At 41.5% G+C, this 20,511-nt stretch overlaps 1 protein-coding gene across 1 annotated transcript in view; it reads right to left on the reverse strand.

Annotated features, from left to right (window-relative positions):
• Positions 1–20,511, reverse strand: part of LOC110509531 (DENN domain-containing protein 1A-like) — a 221,814-nt gene that overhangs the window by 69,557 nt on the left and 131,746 nt on the right. The window contains 1 exon segment of the mRNA XM_036967220.1: positions 6,735–6,804. Within this exon segment, the coding sequence (XP_036823115.1) occupies positions 6,735–6,804 (70 nt within the window).

Here is a 20,511-nt window from a genome sequence, read left to right on the forward strand (position 1 = left end):
AACTAAGTCAGGTTTGTAGGCTTCCTTGCTCGCACACGCTTTTTCAGCACTGCCCACACATTTTCTTTCGTCAGACCAGAGGACATTTCTCCAAAAAGTATGATCTTTGTCCCCATGTGCAGTTGCAAACTGTAGTCTGGCTTTTTAATGGCGGTTTTGGAGCAGTGGCTTCTTCTTTGCTGAGCGGCCTTTCAGGTTATGTAGATATAAGACTTGTTTTATTGTGGATATAGATAATTTTGTACCCGTTTCCTCCAGCATCTTTACAAGGTCCTTTGCTGTTGTTCTGGGATTGATTTGCACTTTTCGCACCAAAGTACGTTCATCTCTAGGAGACAGAACACGTCTCCTTCCTGAGCGGTATGACGGCTGCGTGGTCCCATGGTGTTTATACTTACTACGTACTATTGTTTGTACAGATGAATGTGGTACCTTCAGGCATTTGGAAATTGCTCCCATGGATGAACCAGACTTGTGGAGGTCTACAATTTTTTCTGAGGTCTTGGTTGATTTCTTTTGATTTTCCCATGTTGTCAAGCAAAGAGGCACTGAGTTTGAAGGTAGGCCTTGAAATACATCCACAGATACACCTCCAATTGACTCAAATTATGTCAATTAGCCTATCCGAAGCTTCTAAAGCCATGACATAATTTTCTAACATTTTCCAAGCTGTTTAAAGGCACAGTCAACTTAGTGTATGCAAACTTCTGACTTGTGATTTTATGAAAGTTAAGTATTTATCATACTGTAGTTTAAATTTGGCGCTCTGCAATTTCACCGGATGTTGGCCAGGTGGGACGCTACAGCCCCACCTGCCCATAAGAAGTTAAAGGCCTTTATTAAACTGGGTAAAAAAAAAACAATGTAACAAAAAAAATGATGTGTATATATATCGGCCTGTACCTTTACGTGGTGAGAAGGCTTCCAACTAACCCCTGACCACCCCTGACTAAGACTGGCTGCCTGTCAAGGACAAGTGACAGGAAGAACTAGCCACACCCATCTCTGGATTCTGCCTCTCCCCTCTCTCCTTATCCTTTAACTCTTTCTCTCCAGACAAAATTCTGCATCTAGTCACATCTGATTGCCCAACAATCTGCCCACTCATCCCATCCCCTCCTCCATCTCATTACATCATCTAAAGCCACTGTTATTGTAACGTTGTAATGTTGTCATTATCTGCTAATAAAGTTTGCTAGCCATATCATACTGGGCACATAATGTGAGCTACACAGATGAACTAAAAACACTAGCACTGCAAACACCTTTCTATTACACACACTATAATTAAGTATTGCAGACTGATTGCCATGTTAGTGTACAACAAAAATATGTGAAAGTAAATGCTATTTGTTAATGTAACATGATTCATAGTTGTATCCTTGGACCTATATGTACATATATATTCAACCACAGTACTAATGAGCTATGTGAGATAGAACAAAATGAATCAAATATATATTCAACCACAGTACTAATGAGCTATGTGAGATAGAACAAAATTAATCAAATATATATTCAACCACAGTACTAATGAGCTATGTGAGATAGAACAAAATGAATCAAATATATATTCAACCACAGGGGTGTACTAATGAGCTATGTGAGATAGAACAAAATGAATCATATATATATTCAACCACAGGGGTGTACTAATGAGCTATGTGAGATAGAACAAAATGAATCATAATAGAGGACTATTGAAATAATACTTTAAAAACAACAAGGAAAGTGCAGGTTAAAATATAAACATGACAGCAAGACAAGCCAGTGTATGACTCAAACGGATTTGCATATGAATGGAGTGGAAATTAGCTGACTTTGTGATCTGTAAGGTAAGAAACTTTAATGTGTCAGACACGTTTTCTTTGCTATTTCCGAAACATAGCAACGTTTAAGATATTGATTTCATGTTGTTGAAATGTTAACAAGGAACCCAAAAGTGGTTTGAAGTAATGTTTATTCTTATTATCGCGGAAATCTGCTTTGTTTAACATAGCGGAGATGAAAAGAAAGTCATTAAGGCTGTAATGATCACCAAAATTCAACACATTAGGTCATCATACCGTTGATAGAGCGACGGACGCTAATATTGTATCGAATCCCATTGTGATGCAGAGGGGGACACTTTCTGGCTGGGGGACATTATTTGGCATGATTACCCCAGTTGGTAATTTGACAATGATTACTACAGCTGGCTAGACTAACTTGTCGATCAATTTTTTTTTTAGCTGACATGGCTAATTGTGGCCTATGGTATCCAATTTTACAACATACTCCCAGTTTACAACAAAATGTCTCTTTATCCTGTTAATGGCTAAACAAAAACCAAATACTTTTTTGATATGGATCACTTAGACAAATGTGTGATGTCTGGAATAATTATTATCCCACAGTATACTCTCTGTTCACTATCTCCCAGGTATAGGGCTTTGTCTGGGTGCTGAGAGCACAGCGAATTAGAAACATAAACAACAATACTGCAAGGCTGAGGACTGAACAGCTGTTCGCCAAAGTTCTCTGAATGCATTACTAAAAATACCGGAGTTCCTACCATTAAGCTCCACTTGATTGTAAACCTGAATTACATGTCTTATTCATGTCTTTTTTTGGACAATACACTTTTCCCATCAGTATCACTACGTGTGCAGAGAGTGTGCAGAGAGTAATATGTTTGTTAATATGTTGAGTAGTAATAATAATATTTTATTATTATTATAGTTTTACAGTAAACAGAGTTGCAGGGGAAATGAGAGTTAAATGTCAATTTTCAAAAGAGGAAAGAAAAGATTAGGAAAAGATTAGGAACAAAGCTGTTGCCAGAATAGAGTGGGTGAGAGATTTTTGTCAGTAGGGTGGCAGCTCTGACAGAGGGGACACCCCCTTAATATTAGATGGGATTGGCTGCCACCAAAAACACAGGCAAAGACAAAGAAAGGTGACAGTCTCCTGCAGTGAAAATCTCTGTCTGCATCTACCTACCTTCAAAAAGTATTCATACCCCTTGACTTTTTCCACATTTTGTTGTTACAGTCTGAAATCAAAATGACCTTCACACAATACCCCATAATGTCAAAGTGGAATTACATTTTTTTTTTTTTATGTTTAGATATTCATTAAACATTTTAAGTTGAAATGTCTTTAGTCAATAAGTATTAAAACCCTTTGTTATGGCAAGCCTAAACACTTTTTAAATTTATTTTATTTAAACTTTATTTAACTAGGCAAGCCAATTAAGAACAAATTCTTATTTACAATGACGGCTTACCACGGCCTAACCCTAACCCAGGCCAATTGTGCGCTGCCCTATGGGACTCCCAATCACGGTTGGTTGTGATACAGCCTGGAATCAAACCAGGGTCTGTAGTGACGACTCTAGCACCGCCTTAGAACGCTGTGCCACTCGGGGGTCCCCAAAAGTTCAGGAGTAAACATTTGCTTAACAAGTCACGTAATAAGTTGCATGGACTCTGTGTGCAATAGTGTTTAACATGATTTTTGAATATCTGTACCCCACACATACAATTATCTGTAAGGTCAAGCCGTAAATTTCAAACAGATTGAACAACATGGACCAGGGAGGTTTTCCAAAGAAGGGTACCTAACGGTAGATTGGTAAAAATAAAACAGCAGATATAACAAAAGTTACAGTTGTCCTTCCTAACTCCGTTGCTGGAGAGCAAGGAAACTGCTCAGGGATTTCACCGTGAGGTCAATGGTGACTTTAAAACAGTTACAGAGTGATAGAAGAAAACTGAGGATTGATCAACAACATTGTATTTACTCCAAAATACTAACCTAATTGACAGAGGGAAAGAAAGAAGGAAGCCTGTACGGAATACAAATATATTTGCAACAAGACACTAAAGTAATAATGCAAGAAATGTGGCAAAGCAATTACATTTTTGTCCTGAATACAAAGTAATGCGTTTCGGGCAAATCCAATAGAACACATTACAGAGTACCACTCTCCATATTTTCAATCATAGTGGTGGGCTGCATCATGTTTGGGTATGCTTGTAATCGTTAAGGACTGAGGAGTGTTTCAGAACCAAAGAATGTATGGAATGGTGCTTAGCACAGGCAAAATCCTAGAGGAAAACCTGGTTCAGTGTTTTACACCAGACACTGGGAGATTAATTCACCTTTCATCAGGATAATAACCTAAAACACAAGGCCAAATTTACAATGAAGTTCCTTACCAAGAAGACAGTGAATGTTCGAGTACAGTTTTGACTTTAATCTTCTTGAAAAGCTATGGCAACACCTGAAAATGGTTGCCTAGCAATGACCAACAACCGATTTGACAGAACATAAAGAATTTTGAAAACAATAATGGGCAAATGTTGCACAATCCAGGTGTGGAAAGCTCTTAGAGACTTACCCAGAAAGACACACAGCTGTAATCGCTCTTAGAGACTTACCCAGAAAGACTCACAGCTGTAATCACTGCCAAAGGCGCTTCTATAAAGTATTGAATCAGGGGTGTGAATACTTGTGTAAATGAGATATTTCAATATTTTATTCTCAATAAATTTGCAAAGATTTCAAAAAATATTTCCACTTTGTCATTATGGGGTATTGTGTGTAAATGGGTTTTTTAAAATATTTAATCCATTTTGAGGCTGAATCTCCTCTCTACCTAACTCAATCAAATATATTTTATAAAGCCCCTTTTACATCAACAGTTGTGATCGATTACCATCAACGGGTTCACCCGAGCCACAATTATCACTATAATTGAAAACAAATCAAATACATTTATATTGGTCGTGCACACATATTTTGCAGATGTTATCGCAGGTGTAGGAAAATGCTTATGTTCCTAGCTCCAACAGTGCAGGAATAACTAGGAATACAAAACAATACACGCAAATGCAAAAAAATATAAATAAAGGAATTAAGAAATTAAGAAACATTAGAACAAGCAATGTCAGAGCCCGGAAAATAAATATATATGTATATGATGACGTGTATAGACATTATGGACAGTATACAGTGCCTTGCGAAAGTATTCGGCCCCCTTGAACTTTGCGACCTTTTGCCACATTTCAGGCTTCAAATATAAAGATATAAAACTGTATTTTTTTGTGAAGAATCAACAACAAGTGGGACACAATCATGAAGTGGAACGACATTTATTGGATATTTCAAACTTTTTTAACAAATCAAAAACTGAAAAATTGGGCGTGAGATGGTTGTCCTGAAAAGTTATCCCATCTCAACAGAGGAACTCCATCGAGTTCTTAGTCACCTCCCTGACCAAAGCCCTTCTCCCAAATTCCTCAGCTTGGCCGGGCAGCCAGCTCTAGGAAGATTCTTGATGGTTCCAAAGTTCTTCCATTTAAGAATGATGGAGGCCACTGTGTTCGTGGGGACCTTCAATGCTGCAGAAACCAGCTCAATTTCGAGTCTCATAGCAAAGGGTCTGAATACATACGTAAATAAGGTGTTCGTTTCTTATTTTTAATACATTTGAATTAAAAAATATATATATCTGCTTTCTCTTTGCCATTATGGGTGTTGTGTGTAGATTGCTGAGGAAAAAAATAACATTTCATACATTTTAAAATAATGCTGTAACGTATCAAAATGTGGAAAACATCAAGGGGTCTGGATACTTTCCAAATACACTGTAAGCTGAGCCTTGACTAGAATACAGTATATAAATATGAAGTGGGTAAAACAGTATGGAAACATTATTAAAGAGGAAAATTGGAATATACCCCAGTCCGCGTGATCAAAATAATCTTGAAGCATAGATTCTGATTGGTCAGACCAATGTTGAACAGTCCTCATCGCGGGTACTTCCTGTTTAAGTTTCTACCTATAGGAAAGAAGCAGCAGAATGGAGGTGTGATACTGATTTGCCGAAGGGAGGGAAGGGGAAGGCCTTGTAGCGGAAGGGGGAGTAGCAATGGTCCACATTCTTGATAAGCAACTAGCGCAGGTGAAGTGTTGACAAAACTTTGGTAATGTTTTCCTCAGATTTGCTTTATTAAAGTTCCCAGCTACAATAAATGCCGCCTCAGGATAAGCGGTTTCCAGTGTCCAGTGTAGTTCCTTGAGAGCCATCAGTGTCTGCTTGAGGGGGAATATACACATCCGTGACGATGACCAAAGATAATTATGTCGGGAAGCAATGCGAGAGGTATTTCATAGTGAGGTATTCCAGAGTCGGAGAACAAAAGGATTTGAGTTCCTATACATTACCACAATTACACCATGAATGGTTAATCATACAACATCCACCTCCACCTTTCTTTTTCCTGGAGAGTACTTTCTCCCTGTCCGTGCGATGTACGGAGAATACCATTGGCTGTATGGACAGGGACAATACATCTGGAGAGAACCATGATTCCCTGAATCAGAGTATGTCCAGGGACTGAACATTAACGAGTAATATACTCATAAGCGGTGGGTGGCATGCATGCCTCCTGAGTCGGACTAAAGGCCCACTCCGTATTCCTCTTCTCCATCGGCGGCATCTAGGAGTAGCCACTGGGATGAGTGGAAATTCCTCTGTGGGTACGGACAAAGGATCCAATTCAGAAAAGTTTAATTTCTGGTCGAAATGCTGGTTAGTGACCGCCGATCTAATATCCCACAGTTATTTGCAGCTGTAGGTAATGATGCAAAAAACATTCTGAGCAAATAATGTAAGAAATAAAAAAAATACTGCAAACTGGGAACTGGGCAACCATGTATGTTGGCGGCATCTTGTCCACACTGACCTGGCCTTTGATTGTGTAGTCAGCCAGGATATTGAGAAACTTGTAGAACACCTCAAACCAAGGCAGATAGCTGTAAGAAAAGAAACACATAGTTGAGAATTTCAGATAAACACTATAGACTGCTGTGTCTAATGCATTATGAATGAATGTATAGTGCCTTCCATCACCATTCCATCCACACACATCCTTATATTGGATATCTTGTACCTTACCCTGTTACCAATATGTCCAGGGCACCCGTAATGTTTTTGTACCCCATCCCATGGAATGTAAATATTAGGGGAAGTAGCTGTCATCAAGACAGTTATATCTGAGAGCGAGAGAGAAGGGGGGAGTGGACACTGTGAGCAGTGGTGTGTCAGCTCCAGTGGTTCCTCTACATGGTTTGGTTCTCACTCACCAAGTAATTTATCTGACAGCAGCTGTTCTTGTGTGTCTGTGTGTGGCCAGCAATGAGCATTCAGGGGTATTCTTTAGGAGGTGGGCTCGTCAAGAATACAGAACAGGAGTCGTGCTCTCTCTCTTATCCTCTGGCCCTGAGGGTGACCAGGTGAACGAGGGAGAGAAGAGAGAGAGGGGAAAGAGATAAGAGAGGTACAGGGGCTAGAGAGGGGTAAGTGCAAGGGGTAAAGGGAAGAGAGGGGAGAAGGGTGAGAGAGAAGAGGGTGAAAGGGGAGGGAGGTGGCCAAAGGTGAATGAAAAAGTGCATGAGGAAGGCATATGACAAAAATGTGGGGAAAAACAAGAGACAAACATAAAATGATGGGAGAGTGGATATTGAGCAAGACAAAGAGGATAATAAAATATGTCTGATAGGACCCAGCAACCATCTTTCCCTCTATTTCTCTCTCTCTCTGCCACACATCTTGGTCCTGCGAGCAAAGCCGCTGAAGTCCTCAGCGCTATTTATAATATCTTGACAAGACACACACCAGCGCTTGTTGCTTCTTTGAATGAGACCAGGATGGGTTTGGAGGTGTGCTGAAATGCCACAGTTCTCTCATTACGGAGACAGGTTTAACGGGCGAGCTGCTGGCAAGGCTAATTTGACTGGGCCCATTTTTATTTACATTCGGAGACTGGCGAGGTGGCTGATTGCGGGGCTACACCTCCTCGTCGCATTTAATTGCGACTGCCAGTCGGCCTTGAATGTGCCCGCCAAGAGGGGTTCTCTTGCTCATTACCATAGCGGACATTGGCACTAGCTTTACCAACCCACCCTTCCCCACCACCACCCCCCTCGCTTGAGATCCCATGGCTGACACCAACTGTCTCCTTGACGAGCCTTTCCTATGACCGTTCCACGCTTAACCACTTTGTGCTTAATCCTCCTTGGGCCTTCATCCAGGTATTATTCAAGGATCATATGCCTCTTCAAATTCTATGCCAAAAAAAGTGTGGCTTCGGTTTTTATCGATTCCTGAAAACAATGGTGAATAAATTCATTTTGCCCATCTATTGATGCAAATTCTCACATCTAAAGTTTCAGGTTGGTTCAAAACCAGACACTCTTGCTCTTTCCATGCTCTGCCAGTATTGGTATACTTTCATACCTGTCTTGGTACACATTAAGTGCATCCCTGGTATCAGGGGTTAATGGCATGAAAGCAACCAATCAGAAAAGCCTCTAAATGAATTAGACCAAGCAGATTGTCGGTTCACCCACATAAAAAAACTAATAGCAAATCTGAGATAGCAATAAGACCTTATCAGCTACACTATTACCATAAACAAAAACAGGCTGGCTTTACAGGAAAACACACTTGGGAATGAACATGCAAAAAAAAACTAAAGTACCCTGCAGGTGTCTATTGCATTCCTATGTAGGTATAACCAAACGGGTATGAAGTGTGTGTGACTCAACACTAGATGCCCTTCGAGTTAAAGCCTAGGCATTAGCTCTGGGGGGGATCAGATCTCAAGCCGAAAAGTCGGAACTCAAAGTATCCCCAGCTACACTTTCCTGTTGTGTTCTTTCCCTCCCTCCATCCCAGGGAGGCCCGGCTGGGCCTAGGCGATCCTGTTACACCACTGACAGCGTTCTCCATTGACGCTGTCTCTCCCAGGGGGGTGCGAGAGGACTGGGGAGGGGGGACTAAGAGATGAGGCTGCTGCTGGGCGACCTTCTTCAGATTGAGCACACCTTGACTGTGTCACTCAGCGGTAGCGAGAAGCCACCATGCACCTCAGGGAGCGGCGTGGGCAGGGAGGTCTGTGTGTATGGTGGTTGTGAGGTTGTGTGTGTACATCTCTGTCCATCCGCATTTGTCTGTGTCTAGGGAAAAGGCCTGGCTCAAACCTCTCATGGCAAGCTGAAGCCACATAGAGTACGAATCAGTTTCTCCCCTGGGACTTTAACTCCGGTTATAGACCAGCTTCTAAATCTGTTTATTGCAGTGTGGGAGAAGTGTTCTTTTTTTTTCATGTACAAAGCTGCAAGGTGCTCTGGTTGGGTCTACATAAAAGAAAATGATACGCTAAAATATGCAATGCATTTTTTTACTGCAAGAAAAAGAGGGGGATTTTAGTATGGAGGGTACGAGGTTAGTATGTGACCTGCATGCGCAACGGCTGCCGATTCTGTTCTGGGTGCAGAGTCTATGTACCAGGAGCCGCTCGCAGGTCCTTTAGTATTCTGCATTTCATTAGCCTAGATGAACGCTAAACATCCTTGACTCTGCAAGGGGGATCAGTGTTGGGAGCGATGATTATTCCAAGCTGTGCATCCCACCAACTTGTCCACAGCTACTGCCTCCTAATGAGGCCTGCCCTCATTTCTCATGAATGTAGTGGAGAACATCAACAATGGCCCATGATAGAAAAGGGCTATGATAGGTATGGCCAATGATAACTGGAATACAAAGAGTATTTATATACACTGCTCAAAAAAATAAAGGGAACACTTAAACAACACAATGTAACTCCAAGTCAATCACACTTCTGTGAAATCAAACTGTCCACTTAGGAAGCAACACTGATTGACAATACATGTTTCATGCTGTTGTGCAAATGGAATAGACAACAGGTGGAAATTTTAGGCAATTAGCAAGACAAACCCAAAAAAAGAGTGGTTCTGCAGGTGGTGACCACAGACCACTTCTCAGTTCCTATGCTTCCTGGCTGATGTTTTGGTTACTTGAATGCTGGCGGTGCTTTCACTCTAGTGGTAGCGTGAGACGGAGTCTACAACCCACACAAGTGGCTCAGGTAGTGCAACTAATCCAGGATGGCACATCAATGCGAGCTGTGGCAAGAAGGTTTGCTGTGTCTGTCAGCGTAGTGTCCAGAGCATGGAGGCGCTACCAGGAGACAGGCCAGCACATCAGGAGACGTGGAGGAGGCCGTAGGAGGGCAACAACCCAGCAGCAGGACCGCTACCTCCGCCTTTGTGCAAGGAGGAGCAGGAGGAGTAATGCCAGAGCCCTGCAAAATGACCTCCAGCAGGCCACCACTCCATGAGGGTGGTATGAGGGCACTGCGTCCACAGGTGGGGTTGTGCTTACAGCCCAACACCGTGCAGGACATTTGGCATTTGCCAGAGAACACCAAGATTGGCAAATTCGCCACTGGCGCCCTGTGCTCTTCACAGATGAAAGCAGGTTCACTTTGTTCACACTGTGACATACATGACAGAATCTGGAGACGCCGTGGAGAACGTTCTGCTGCCTGCAACATCCTCCAGCATGACCGGTTTGGCGGTGGGTCAGTCATGGTATGGGGTGGCATTTCTTTGGGGGGCCGCACAGCCCTCCATGTGCTCGCCAGAGGTAGCCTGACTGCCATTAGGTACCGAGATGAGATTCTCAGACCCCTTGTGAGACCATATGCTGGTGCGGTTGGCCCTGGGTTCCTCCTAATGCAAGACAATGCTAGACCTCATGTGGCTGGAGTGTGTCAGCAGTTCCTGCAAGAGGAAGGCATTGATGCTATGGACTGGCCCGCCCGTTCCCCAGACCTGAATCCAATTGAGCACATCTGGGACATCATGTCTCGCTCCATCTTGCACCACAGACTGTCCAGGAGTTGGCGGATGCTTTAGTCCAAGTCTGGGAGGAGATCCCTCAGGAGACCATCCACCACCTCATCAGGAGCATGCCCAGGCATTGTAGGGAGGTCATACAGGCACGTGGAGGCCACACACACTACAGAGCCTCATTTTGACTTGTTTTAAGGACATTACATCAAAGCTGGATCAGCCTGTAGTGTGGTTTTCCACTTTAATTTTGAGTGTGACTCCAAATCCAGACCTCCATGGGTTGATAAATTTGATTTCCATTGATCCTTTTTGTGTGATTTTGTTGTCAGCACATTCAACTATGTAAAGAAAAAATATTTCATTCATTCAGATCTAGGATGTGTTATTTTAGTGTTCCCTATATTTTTGAGCAGTGTATAATTAAAGTTGATTTGAGTAGGGACAGATGCAGTAACATTGACATTGCAATTTACAACAGTAAGATGCATTGCACCAGAACACCTTAGCTTGCGCAAAAAAAATGAAATATCACATTTACATAAATATGCAGAACCTTTGCTCACTACTTTGTTAAAGGCACCTTTGGCAGCAATTAAAGCCTAGTCTTCTTGGGTATGATGCTACAAGCCTGGCACACCTATATTTGGGGAGTTTCTCCCATTCTTCTCTGCAGATTCTCTCAAGATCTGCCGGGTTTGATGGGGAGCGTCGCTGCACAGCTGTTTTCAGATCTTTCCAGAGAAGTTTGATCGGGTTCAAGTTCGGGCTTTGGCTGGGCCACTCAAGGACATTCAGAGACTTGTCCCAAAGTCACTCCTGATGTTGTCTTGGCTGTGTGCTAAGCGTCGTTGTCATGTTGGAAGGTGAACCTTGGAAGGTGAACCTGAGCGTTCTGGAGCAAGTTTTCATCAAGGATCTCGCTGCACTTTGCTCCGTTAATCAATAACATTGACATTGCAATTTACAACAGTAAGATGCATTGCAACAGAACACTTTAGCTTGCGCTAATTTACAGTGTCCGTCCCTAATTTACAGTGTCCGTCCCTAATTTACAGTGTCCGTCCCTAATTTACAGTGTCCGTCCCAGATAGACTGTAACATGACAAGAAAAGAAAGAAAAATACAACAAAATGTTAAGAAATAAATATACGGAATAAAAGTTACAGTTCACATAAGGAAATCAATTGAACTACATTAATTTGGCCCTAATCTATGGATTTCCATTACTGGGGATACAGATATGAATCTGTTGTTCACAGATTCCTTTAAAAAAAAGTAGAGGCGTGGATAAGAAATCCAGTCAGTATCTAGTGTGACAACTATTTGCCTCAAGCAGCACAACACATCTCCTTCACACAGAGTTGATTAGGCTGTGGAATGTTGTCTCACTTCTCTTCAATGGCTGTGAGAAGTTGCTGGATACAGGTGGGAACACGCTGGCGTGAAAGTCGACCCAGAGCTTCCCAATCATTCTCAATGGGTGACATGTCTAGTGAGTATGCAGGCCACGGAAGAACTGAAACAGGAGGTGATGGCGGCGGATGAATGGCACAACAATGGGCCTCAGGATCTCGTCACGGTATTTCTGTGCTTTCAAATTGCCATTGACAAAATTAAATTGTGTTCATTGTTCATAACTTATGCCTGCCCATATCATAACCCCACCGCCACCATGGGGCACTCTGTTCACAACGTTGACATCAGGAAACCACTCGCCCGCACGACGCCATACATGCTGCTGTCTGCCATCTGCTACAGTTGAAACTGGGATTTATCCGTGAAGAGCACACTTCTCAAGCGTGCCAGTGGCCATCGAAAGTGAGCATTTGACAACTGAAGTCGGTTATGGTGCCGAACTGCAGTCAGGTCAAGGCCCGGGTGAGGTTGACAAGCACGGAGATGAGCTTGCCTGAGACGGGTTCTGACAGTTTGTACAGAAAATCTTTTGTTGTGCAAACCCACAGTTTCATCAGCTATCCGGGTGGCTCGTCTCAGACGATCCTGCAGGTGAAGAAGCCGGATGTGGAGGTGCTGGGATGGCGTGGTTACACTTGGCCTGCAGTTGTGAGTCCGGTTGGACGTACTGCCAAACTCTCTAAAACGACATGCACCTGTGTAATGATCATGCTGTTTAATCAGCTTCCTAATATGTCACACCTGTCAGGTGGATGGATTATCTTGGCAAAGGAGAAATGCGCACTAACAGGGATGTAAACAAATTTGTGCAAAAAAATAAAGAGAAAGAAGCTTTTTGTGCGTAGGGAACATTTCTAGGTATAATTTCACAAGCTCTGAATTCAGCTAACAAGGCAGAACAGTTGAATTGTTATGAACACAACTTTCTGTCCGTCTCCAACTGTTTGAACAGCATGCTAGCCTGTCCACTTTGTTCAGATGTTGAAATCAAGTGACCTACCTTATTTCGCAGAATGTCAATGAGTTGCCAACTCCTTATATAACAGTTTAATGTTTATTGCACTTTATAAAACACAATCATCCAAACAGCTAGTATAAAAATCTGTATTTGACTAAAATGCTGCTAGCGATACGTGGTACCATAATGCGCATGCGACAAACTGAGCATTCATTTTCCAGCATGAATGCTCATTGGTACATCCATTTTAGTAGTGTCTGCTCTGCTCTGGAGTTGAAACAAACAGGGTATGGTTCAAAAAGTTAACTTCTCCTCTATTACAGTAAAATAATGTCTCCATGTGTTTCGGTGTCCATTTGACCCATTCTGTTAGACCAAACTGCGATTTGAAACCGTTTGTCAGAGAGGAAGAAGTGATCTCTCATCTTTGTTGTTGTGAGTGGTAGGGGGAGGGGCTTGGGAGAAAGAGGCCATGCGAGAGGTTTCCCTCTCTGCAAAATTTGTCCAAAATAAACCAAATGCGTTTCTATGCGTTTGTTTTGAACCTAAGCTTGTCGCCAGCCTTCCCAATTTTGGAACAATGACTCTCATTGCTAGGGCGGAGACATGAGCATCTCCTCATTATATACAGATCTCGGGTGTAATTGGGAAGGAGCCCCGCATAGAAAGAGCGAAAGAGACGAGATCAAAAACACCATGATAACAAGCTAACGTCAATGTTCATAAAAAGAAAGATACAAAAAAACTTGGATTCTGTAATGTAGGCATTTGGAATATAGAGCAAAAACATCAAATGAATTCTATATATTGCCGAGCCCTAGTATGAAGTATCTGGCAGTTGCATTTGTATTTGCTCAATTATGACTCAATTGATTATATTAACTATATTGGATATACAGTGGCTTGCGAAAGAATTCACCCCCCTTGGCATTTTTCCTATTTTGTTGCCTTACAACCTGGAATTAAAATATATTTTTTGGGGGGGTTGTATCATTTGATTTACACAACATGCCTACCACTTTGAAGATGCAAAATATTTTTTATTGTGAAACAAACAAGAAATAAGACAAAAAAACAGAGAACTTGAGCATGCATAACTATTCACCCCCCCCAAAGTCAATACTTTGTAGACCCACCTTTTGCAGAAATTACAGCTGCAAGTCTCTTGGGGAATGCTTGGCACATCTAACCACTGGGATTTTTGCCCATTCCTCAAGGCAAAACTGCTCCAGCTCCTTCAAGTTGGATGGGTTCCGCTGTTGTACAGCAATCTTTAAGTTATACCACATACTCTCTATTGGATTGAGATCTGGGCTTTGACTAGGCCATTCCAATACATTTAAATATTTCCCCTTAACCTTTTTGGGATAGGGGGCAGCATTTTTCACTTTTGGATGAATAGCGTGCCCAGAGTGAACTGCCTCCTACTATGTCCCAGATGCTAATATATGCATATTATTGTTAGTATTGGATAGAAAACACTCTGACGTTTATAAAACTGTTTGAATGGTATCTTTTTAGGTGCTTTGTTGTCTAAAGGCTGTACTCAGATTATTGCATGGTTTGCTTTCTCCGTAAAGATTTTTTGAAATCTGACACAGCGGATGCATTAAGGAGAAGTTTATCTAAAGTTCCATGTATAATAGTCGTATCTTTATCAATGTTTATTATGAGTATTTCTGTAAATTTATGTGGGTCTCTGCAATATCACCGCATGTTTTAGAACTACTGAACGTAATGCGCCAATGTAAACTCTGATTTTTTTATATAAATATGAACTTTATCAAACAAAACATACATGAATTGTGTAACATGAAGTACTACGAGTGTCATCTGATGAAGATCATCAAAGGTTAGTGATTCATTTTATCTCTATTTCTGATTTTTGTGATTCCTCTCTTTGGCTGGAAAAAATGGCTGTGTTTTTCTGTGGCTTGGTGGTGACCTAACAATCGTTTGTGGTGCTTTTGCTGTAAATCCTTTTTGAAATCAGACAATGTGGCTGGATTAATGAGAATGTTATCTTTAAAATGGTGTAAAATACTTGTATGCTTGATGAATTTTAATTATGAGATTTTTGTTTGTTTTGAATTTGGCGCCCTGCACTTTCACTGGCTCTAGCGGAACCCCAGTCCTAGACAGGTTAAACCACTCAAGTGTTGCTTTAGAAGTATGCTTAGGGTCATTGTCCTGCTGGAAGGTGAACCTACGTCCCAGTCTCAAATCTCAGGAAGACTGAAAAAGATTACCCTCAAGAATTTCCCTATATTTAGCACCATCCATCATTCCTTCAATTCTGACCAGTTTCCCAGTCCCTGTAGATGAAAAACATGGGATGGTATTCTTGAGGTGATGAGAGGTGTTAGAGTACCTGAATCTGACCAGAGTACCTTTTTCCAAATGTTTGGGGAGTCTCCCACATGCCTTTTGGCGAACACCAAATGTGTTTGCTTATTTTTTTCTTTTGGCAATGGCTTTATTCTGGCCACTCTTCCGTGAAACAAGGCTCTGTGGAGTGTGCGGCTTAAAGTGGTCCTATGGACAATTACTCCAATCTACGCTGTGGATCTTTGCAGCTCCTTCAGGGTTATCTTTGGTCTCTTTGTTGGTGGCCCTTGCTTAGTGGTGTTGCAGACTCTGGGGCCTTTCAAAACAGGTGTATATATTGTGAGATCATGTGACACTTAGATTGCAAACAAGTGCACTTTATTTAACTAATTATATAACTTCTAAAGGTAAATGGTTGCACCAGATCTTATTTAGGGGATTCATAGCAAAGGACATACAGTACATACAGTACATATGCACGTACTACTTTTCCATTTTTTATTTTGTCAATTTTTTTAAAACACGTTATTATTTTTATTTCACTTCACCAATTTGGACTATTTTGTGTATGTCCATTACATGAAATCCAAATAAAAGTATATTTAAATTACATGTTGTAATGCAACAAAATAGGAAAAACAAGGGGGATGAATACTTTTACAACGCGCTGTATGCTGTAGGTACTGAGGAGGACTGAGGATTGTTACGAAGCCTCTTGAGGAACACCTGATGCTGCGTTGACTTCTTTTTCCTGGATGCTCTCCTGCCCTGTTGTGTTTCACCACCCCTTACCCCAAATAGAGTTGCCCGTGATTATAGATCTAGGATTGTTCACAATCCCAATTTTAACTCCATCTCCCTCTTTTTCTCTCTCACCCACACTCCACACAAACAGGCCCACAATAGTTTTTAGATTATTGGTGTAATGATGCTCTTATTTGATTGCATGTGTTAACTGTTGTTACTTCTATTGTCAATTATGATGTTCATGTTGTTACCAATTTTTATGTATTTTATGTACAAATGTATGGTTAGATGTATGGTTAGATTTCAGGGAGAATTTCACAATAAATGTACAGCTTTGCCAGCTTAATACTGTAATTTGCTTTACAGTAGAGATGCTATGATATACAGTACTATTTTCCTCACTGTAAAACATTACAGCATCCCTGGAAACTTACAGCAGGTATGTGTAATGTGTTTTTACAGCAAGGAAAATAGTACTGTAAAATATATTACAGCATCTCTGCTGTAACGCAAAATTGCAGTATTAAACTGGCAACTCTGATTTTACAGTGTACTTCACTAATCTTGAAGATACTGACCCTGATCTCTCTTTCAACTAACATATTAAGAACATTTCAAAGACATATTTTTTCCATCTTCGTAACATTGCAAAACTTTTGGTCAAAAAAACTCCTCTAAGACTGTTGGAAAAGCATTCCAGGTGAAGCTGGTTGAGAGAATGCCAAGAGTGTGCAGAGCTGTCAACAAGGCAAAGGGTGGCTACTTTGAAGAATCTCAAATGTAAAATATATTTTGATTGGTTTAATACTTTTTTTCTTTCTAGATGATTCCATATGTGTTATTTCATAGTTTATGTCTTCACTATTATTCTACAATGTAGAAAACAGTAAAAGTAAAGAAAACCCCTTGAATGAGTAGGTGTGTCCAAACTTTTGACTGGTACTGTATATCAAAATGTTAGCAACAGTAATAAGGAAAAAATGGAGGGATGGATTCTAGATTTGAATCGTAAGGGTGCAAATTACTCTCAAGGATGAAGCGTTCCACTAAATAAAGAAACAGCCATGTCATCAGAATGGTCGAGTGTCTAATTAGCATGTCAATAGACAGCAAATAGAATAAAGTCATGTTTTCCTCCTATCGATGGCACTGAGGTGGTACGGGTGTAATGTGATGTATAAGATTGTAAAACATGGATCTGGAGCCATTTTAACTGCCTTTAACAGAGCAAACTTTGCCAAATAATCGCATAGAAATATTAATCAATATTTCAATAATGACACAGTGTGGCTGATGAAAAGACTAAGAGAGTCCATTTAAAAAAAACGCTCACTTGCTTTTTAGATAGTGAATTTCAACACCACTAACTAAGCCACATTAGACCAAATTGCATTAGCCACAGACAAAACACTCCCTGTGTTGCAATACAGTGCTTTTGTTGATAGTATACAGGATGGAGACTGCAGAGGCAACCCCTGACTGACCTATCGATTCAATCATAATACAATGCACCAGGTGGAAAAACCCCGGCAACAATCCATTTTTGATTCAAATCCATTTAGAAGTTTTTTCTATCATTTGATTTGTTGCGATTAGCTTCCTTTTCTGAAAAGGTATCTGTTTTGCTAAGTTTAATGGGCGAGGGTGTTAAAGAATGCATGCAAGGGAATCTAAGCTTAATGAGTGAGGGTGTTAAAGAATGCATGCAAGGGAATCTAAGCTTAATGAGTGAGGGCGTTAAAGAATGCATGCAAGGGAATCTAAACTTAATGAGTGAGGGTGTTAAAGAATGCATGCAAGGGAATCTAAACTTAATGAGTGAGGGTGTTAAAGAATGCATGCAAGGGAATCTAAGCTTAATGAGTGAGGGTGTTAAAGAATGCATGCAAGGGAATCTAAACTTAATGAGTGAGGGTGTTAAAGAATGCATGCAAGGGAATCTAAGCTTAATGAGTGAGGGTGTTAAAGAATGCATGCAAGGGAATCTAAACTTAATGAGTGAGGGTGTTAAAGAATGCATGCAAGGGAATCTAAGCTTAATGAGTGAGGGTGTTAAAGAATGCATGCAAGGGAATCTAAACTTAATGAGTGAGGGTGTTAAAGAATGCATGCAAGGGAATCTAAGCTTAATGAGTGAGGGTGTTAAAGAATGCATGCAAGGGAATCTAAACTTAATGAGTGAGGGCGTTAAAGAATGCATGCAAGGGAATCTAAGCTTAATGAGTGAGGGAGTTAAAGAATCAATGCAAGGGAATCAAAGGTACAGTGTTATTGGACGTTCATTGACTGATTTGAACAGGAACATCTGTTCCTTGTTTGTTAGTCGGAGACGGTTTTGTCTAGGGAATTGTGATGTGTGTGTGGATTAAAGGAAAAAGTGTATCACACATACCCAGAAAGCATATAGACATGGGAGACCTTCATAAGATCACAGAGTCATCTTGGGGGATTGTGGTACTGGGGGGGGGGCAGATTTTTACGACAGCTCAGAGTCAATAGAAAGACGGAGAAGGATGCTATGAATTAATTCAGTGATATTGTATGTCAAGGGATAATAAATCATTTTGAATGGGAACTCCAAAGACTTGAGAAGTCAAGGAAGACATGGAGGAAAAAAATGAAGGAAAGAGCCAAGGCCAAAGGAAGGGAGCAGTTACCTGCATCTATGTCATGCTCTCGGCATATACAGTTTGTTGTAATAACCACACAATGTCACAGGGCCATTGACCAGAGGGAAGAGAAACTGTGGAATAATTTTTTACAGTTTCCATTTTGTCCGCATACAATGCAATGGCACCGACACGGTACCATGTGGTATGCCAGGTGTATAAGCTGTATTTTCTGATGCACACTCACACACGACATAACAGCCCTCCACTGTCCCGCATCCGCGTCAGACACCACTCCCGAGCCCCTTAAAAAAAAACTGTTGGCAGAGAGACTGGGCCATGTTAAAACTTTACGAGCCTGACGCCCTCGTGCCATAGGCTGGCTGTGGCAGCACTCCTGCTCCACGACAATTTATCACGTAGCGCCAGTGCCTGTTTCGTTTGTAATCAAACACTTCCTATTTTTCCTCGCCGCCGGCCCCTCAGAACTTTTGGCGAAGCATTGTTTCGTGGGGTCAGGGGTTAAACAAAGGCAGAAGAGTGATTCGAAAGGCTCAGGTGGATGAAGTAGCGGGCCCCCAGGGACCGCAGCAGGGTCTTAAGCCAGGGGGGCTCTTTAAAGGTGTCTGGGAGCGGAGGAGACTGGGGCCGATTAGAGAGGTAGTAAAAGGAATGGACGGGGAGTGTGAAACATCCCACTGAATTTAATTTGGATGTATCTCAGTGCTACTACGGCTGTCGGCCAGGCTCCGTTTACTTAGCAACGTATATCACATACAAGCTGACTTGGCTAAATGTTGAAGGTTTTATTTGGTGTCAAGTGCCTGGCTACTGGAACTAGACATGTTTCCGATCTGACAAGTGCTTTCATAAAGCCCAGTCCTCAGAGTTAAGTAGATTGTCAGCTGTAGTGATTACATCTCCTTGCAAAGTGATGGTACATGACCTGGTATAGTAGCTGAATTAAATTCCTATATTATACAACTCTACCACAGTAGGGATTTACGATGGACCATTTTAGAAGGATGTTAATTTAATAAGGGATGATTTCCTGGCATTGGGCCTTGCTTGACATTTGGGCAACTGTTAAATGTATATAACTCATTGGCTAACCACAACTGCCAGTTTGGCAAGCTTTTCATGACCAGTCATGAGATGAGAGGCTTCCCAGCAACTGCCTGGTTAAACAATGTGGTCAATCTCATCCCAGTAAATGTGGTTCAACCCATGTGGTTCAATCTCAATCCCCGTACAAAGGAGATAATGAAATGGCACTCTCAAAAGTGTATCAACTATTGCTCAAGTAAGGACATATTTGTCAAATAAAGAAAAGATAAGTATAATTTACAGTTAGCCTAAGCTCCAGGGGTAAAACAGACATACGTTAAATTAGCAACACTGCCTTGGTAATCGACCGGCGATCTAACATCCCCTTCTCCAATCTCTGACAAAATAGAAAGGTTTTTCTTCAGTGTCAAGACGTGGGGGTGAGGAGGTTGGGAGTCGTGGAAGTAGGCGAGGGGGGGGGGGCGACAGGCAAGACATAAATGCATCAACAAGCATTTTAATTGGCTGGGAGTGAATGACTTCTGTGTGTTTCCCTGAATGGCCCTTCCGCTCTACTCAGTCTTTAATGTTCTTCCTCCCACCCTGTAAAAAAGCCCAGGCAAGGGAAGTGATTACGCCAGGTCTGCTGCTGTTAGACACACAAACAGACAAAAATGCACAAGCGTGGTCACAAGG

Source organism: Oncorhynchus mykiss, chromosome Y (genome assembly GCF_013265735.2).
Source record: "Oncorhynchus mykiss isolate Arlee chromosome Y, USDA_OmykA_1.1, whole genome shotgun sequence".
In the NCBI taxonomy this organism is placed as follows: domain Eukaryota; kingdom Metazoa; phylum Chordata; class Actinopteri; order Salmoniformes; family Salmonidae; genus Oncorhynchus; species Oncorhynchus mykiss.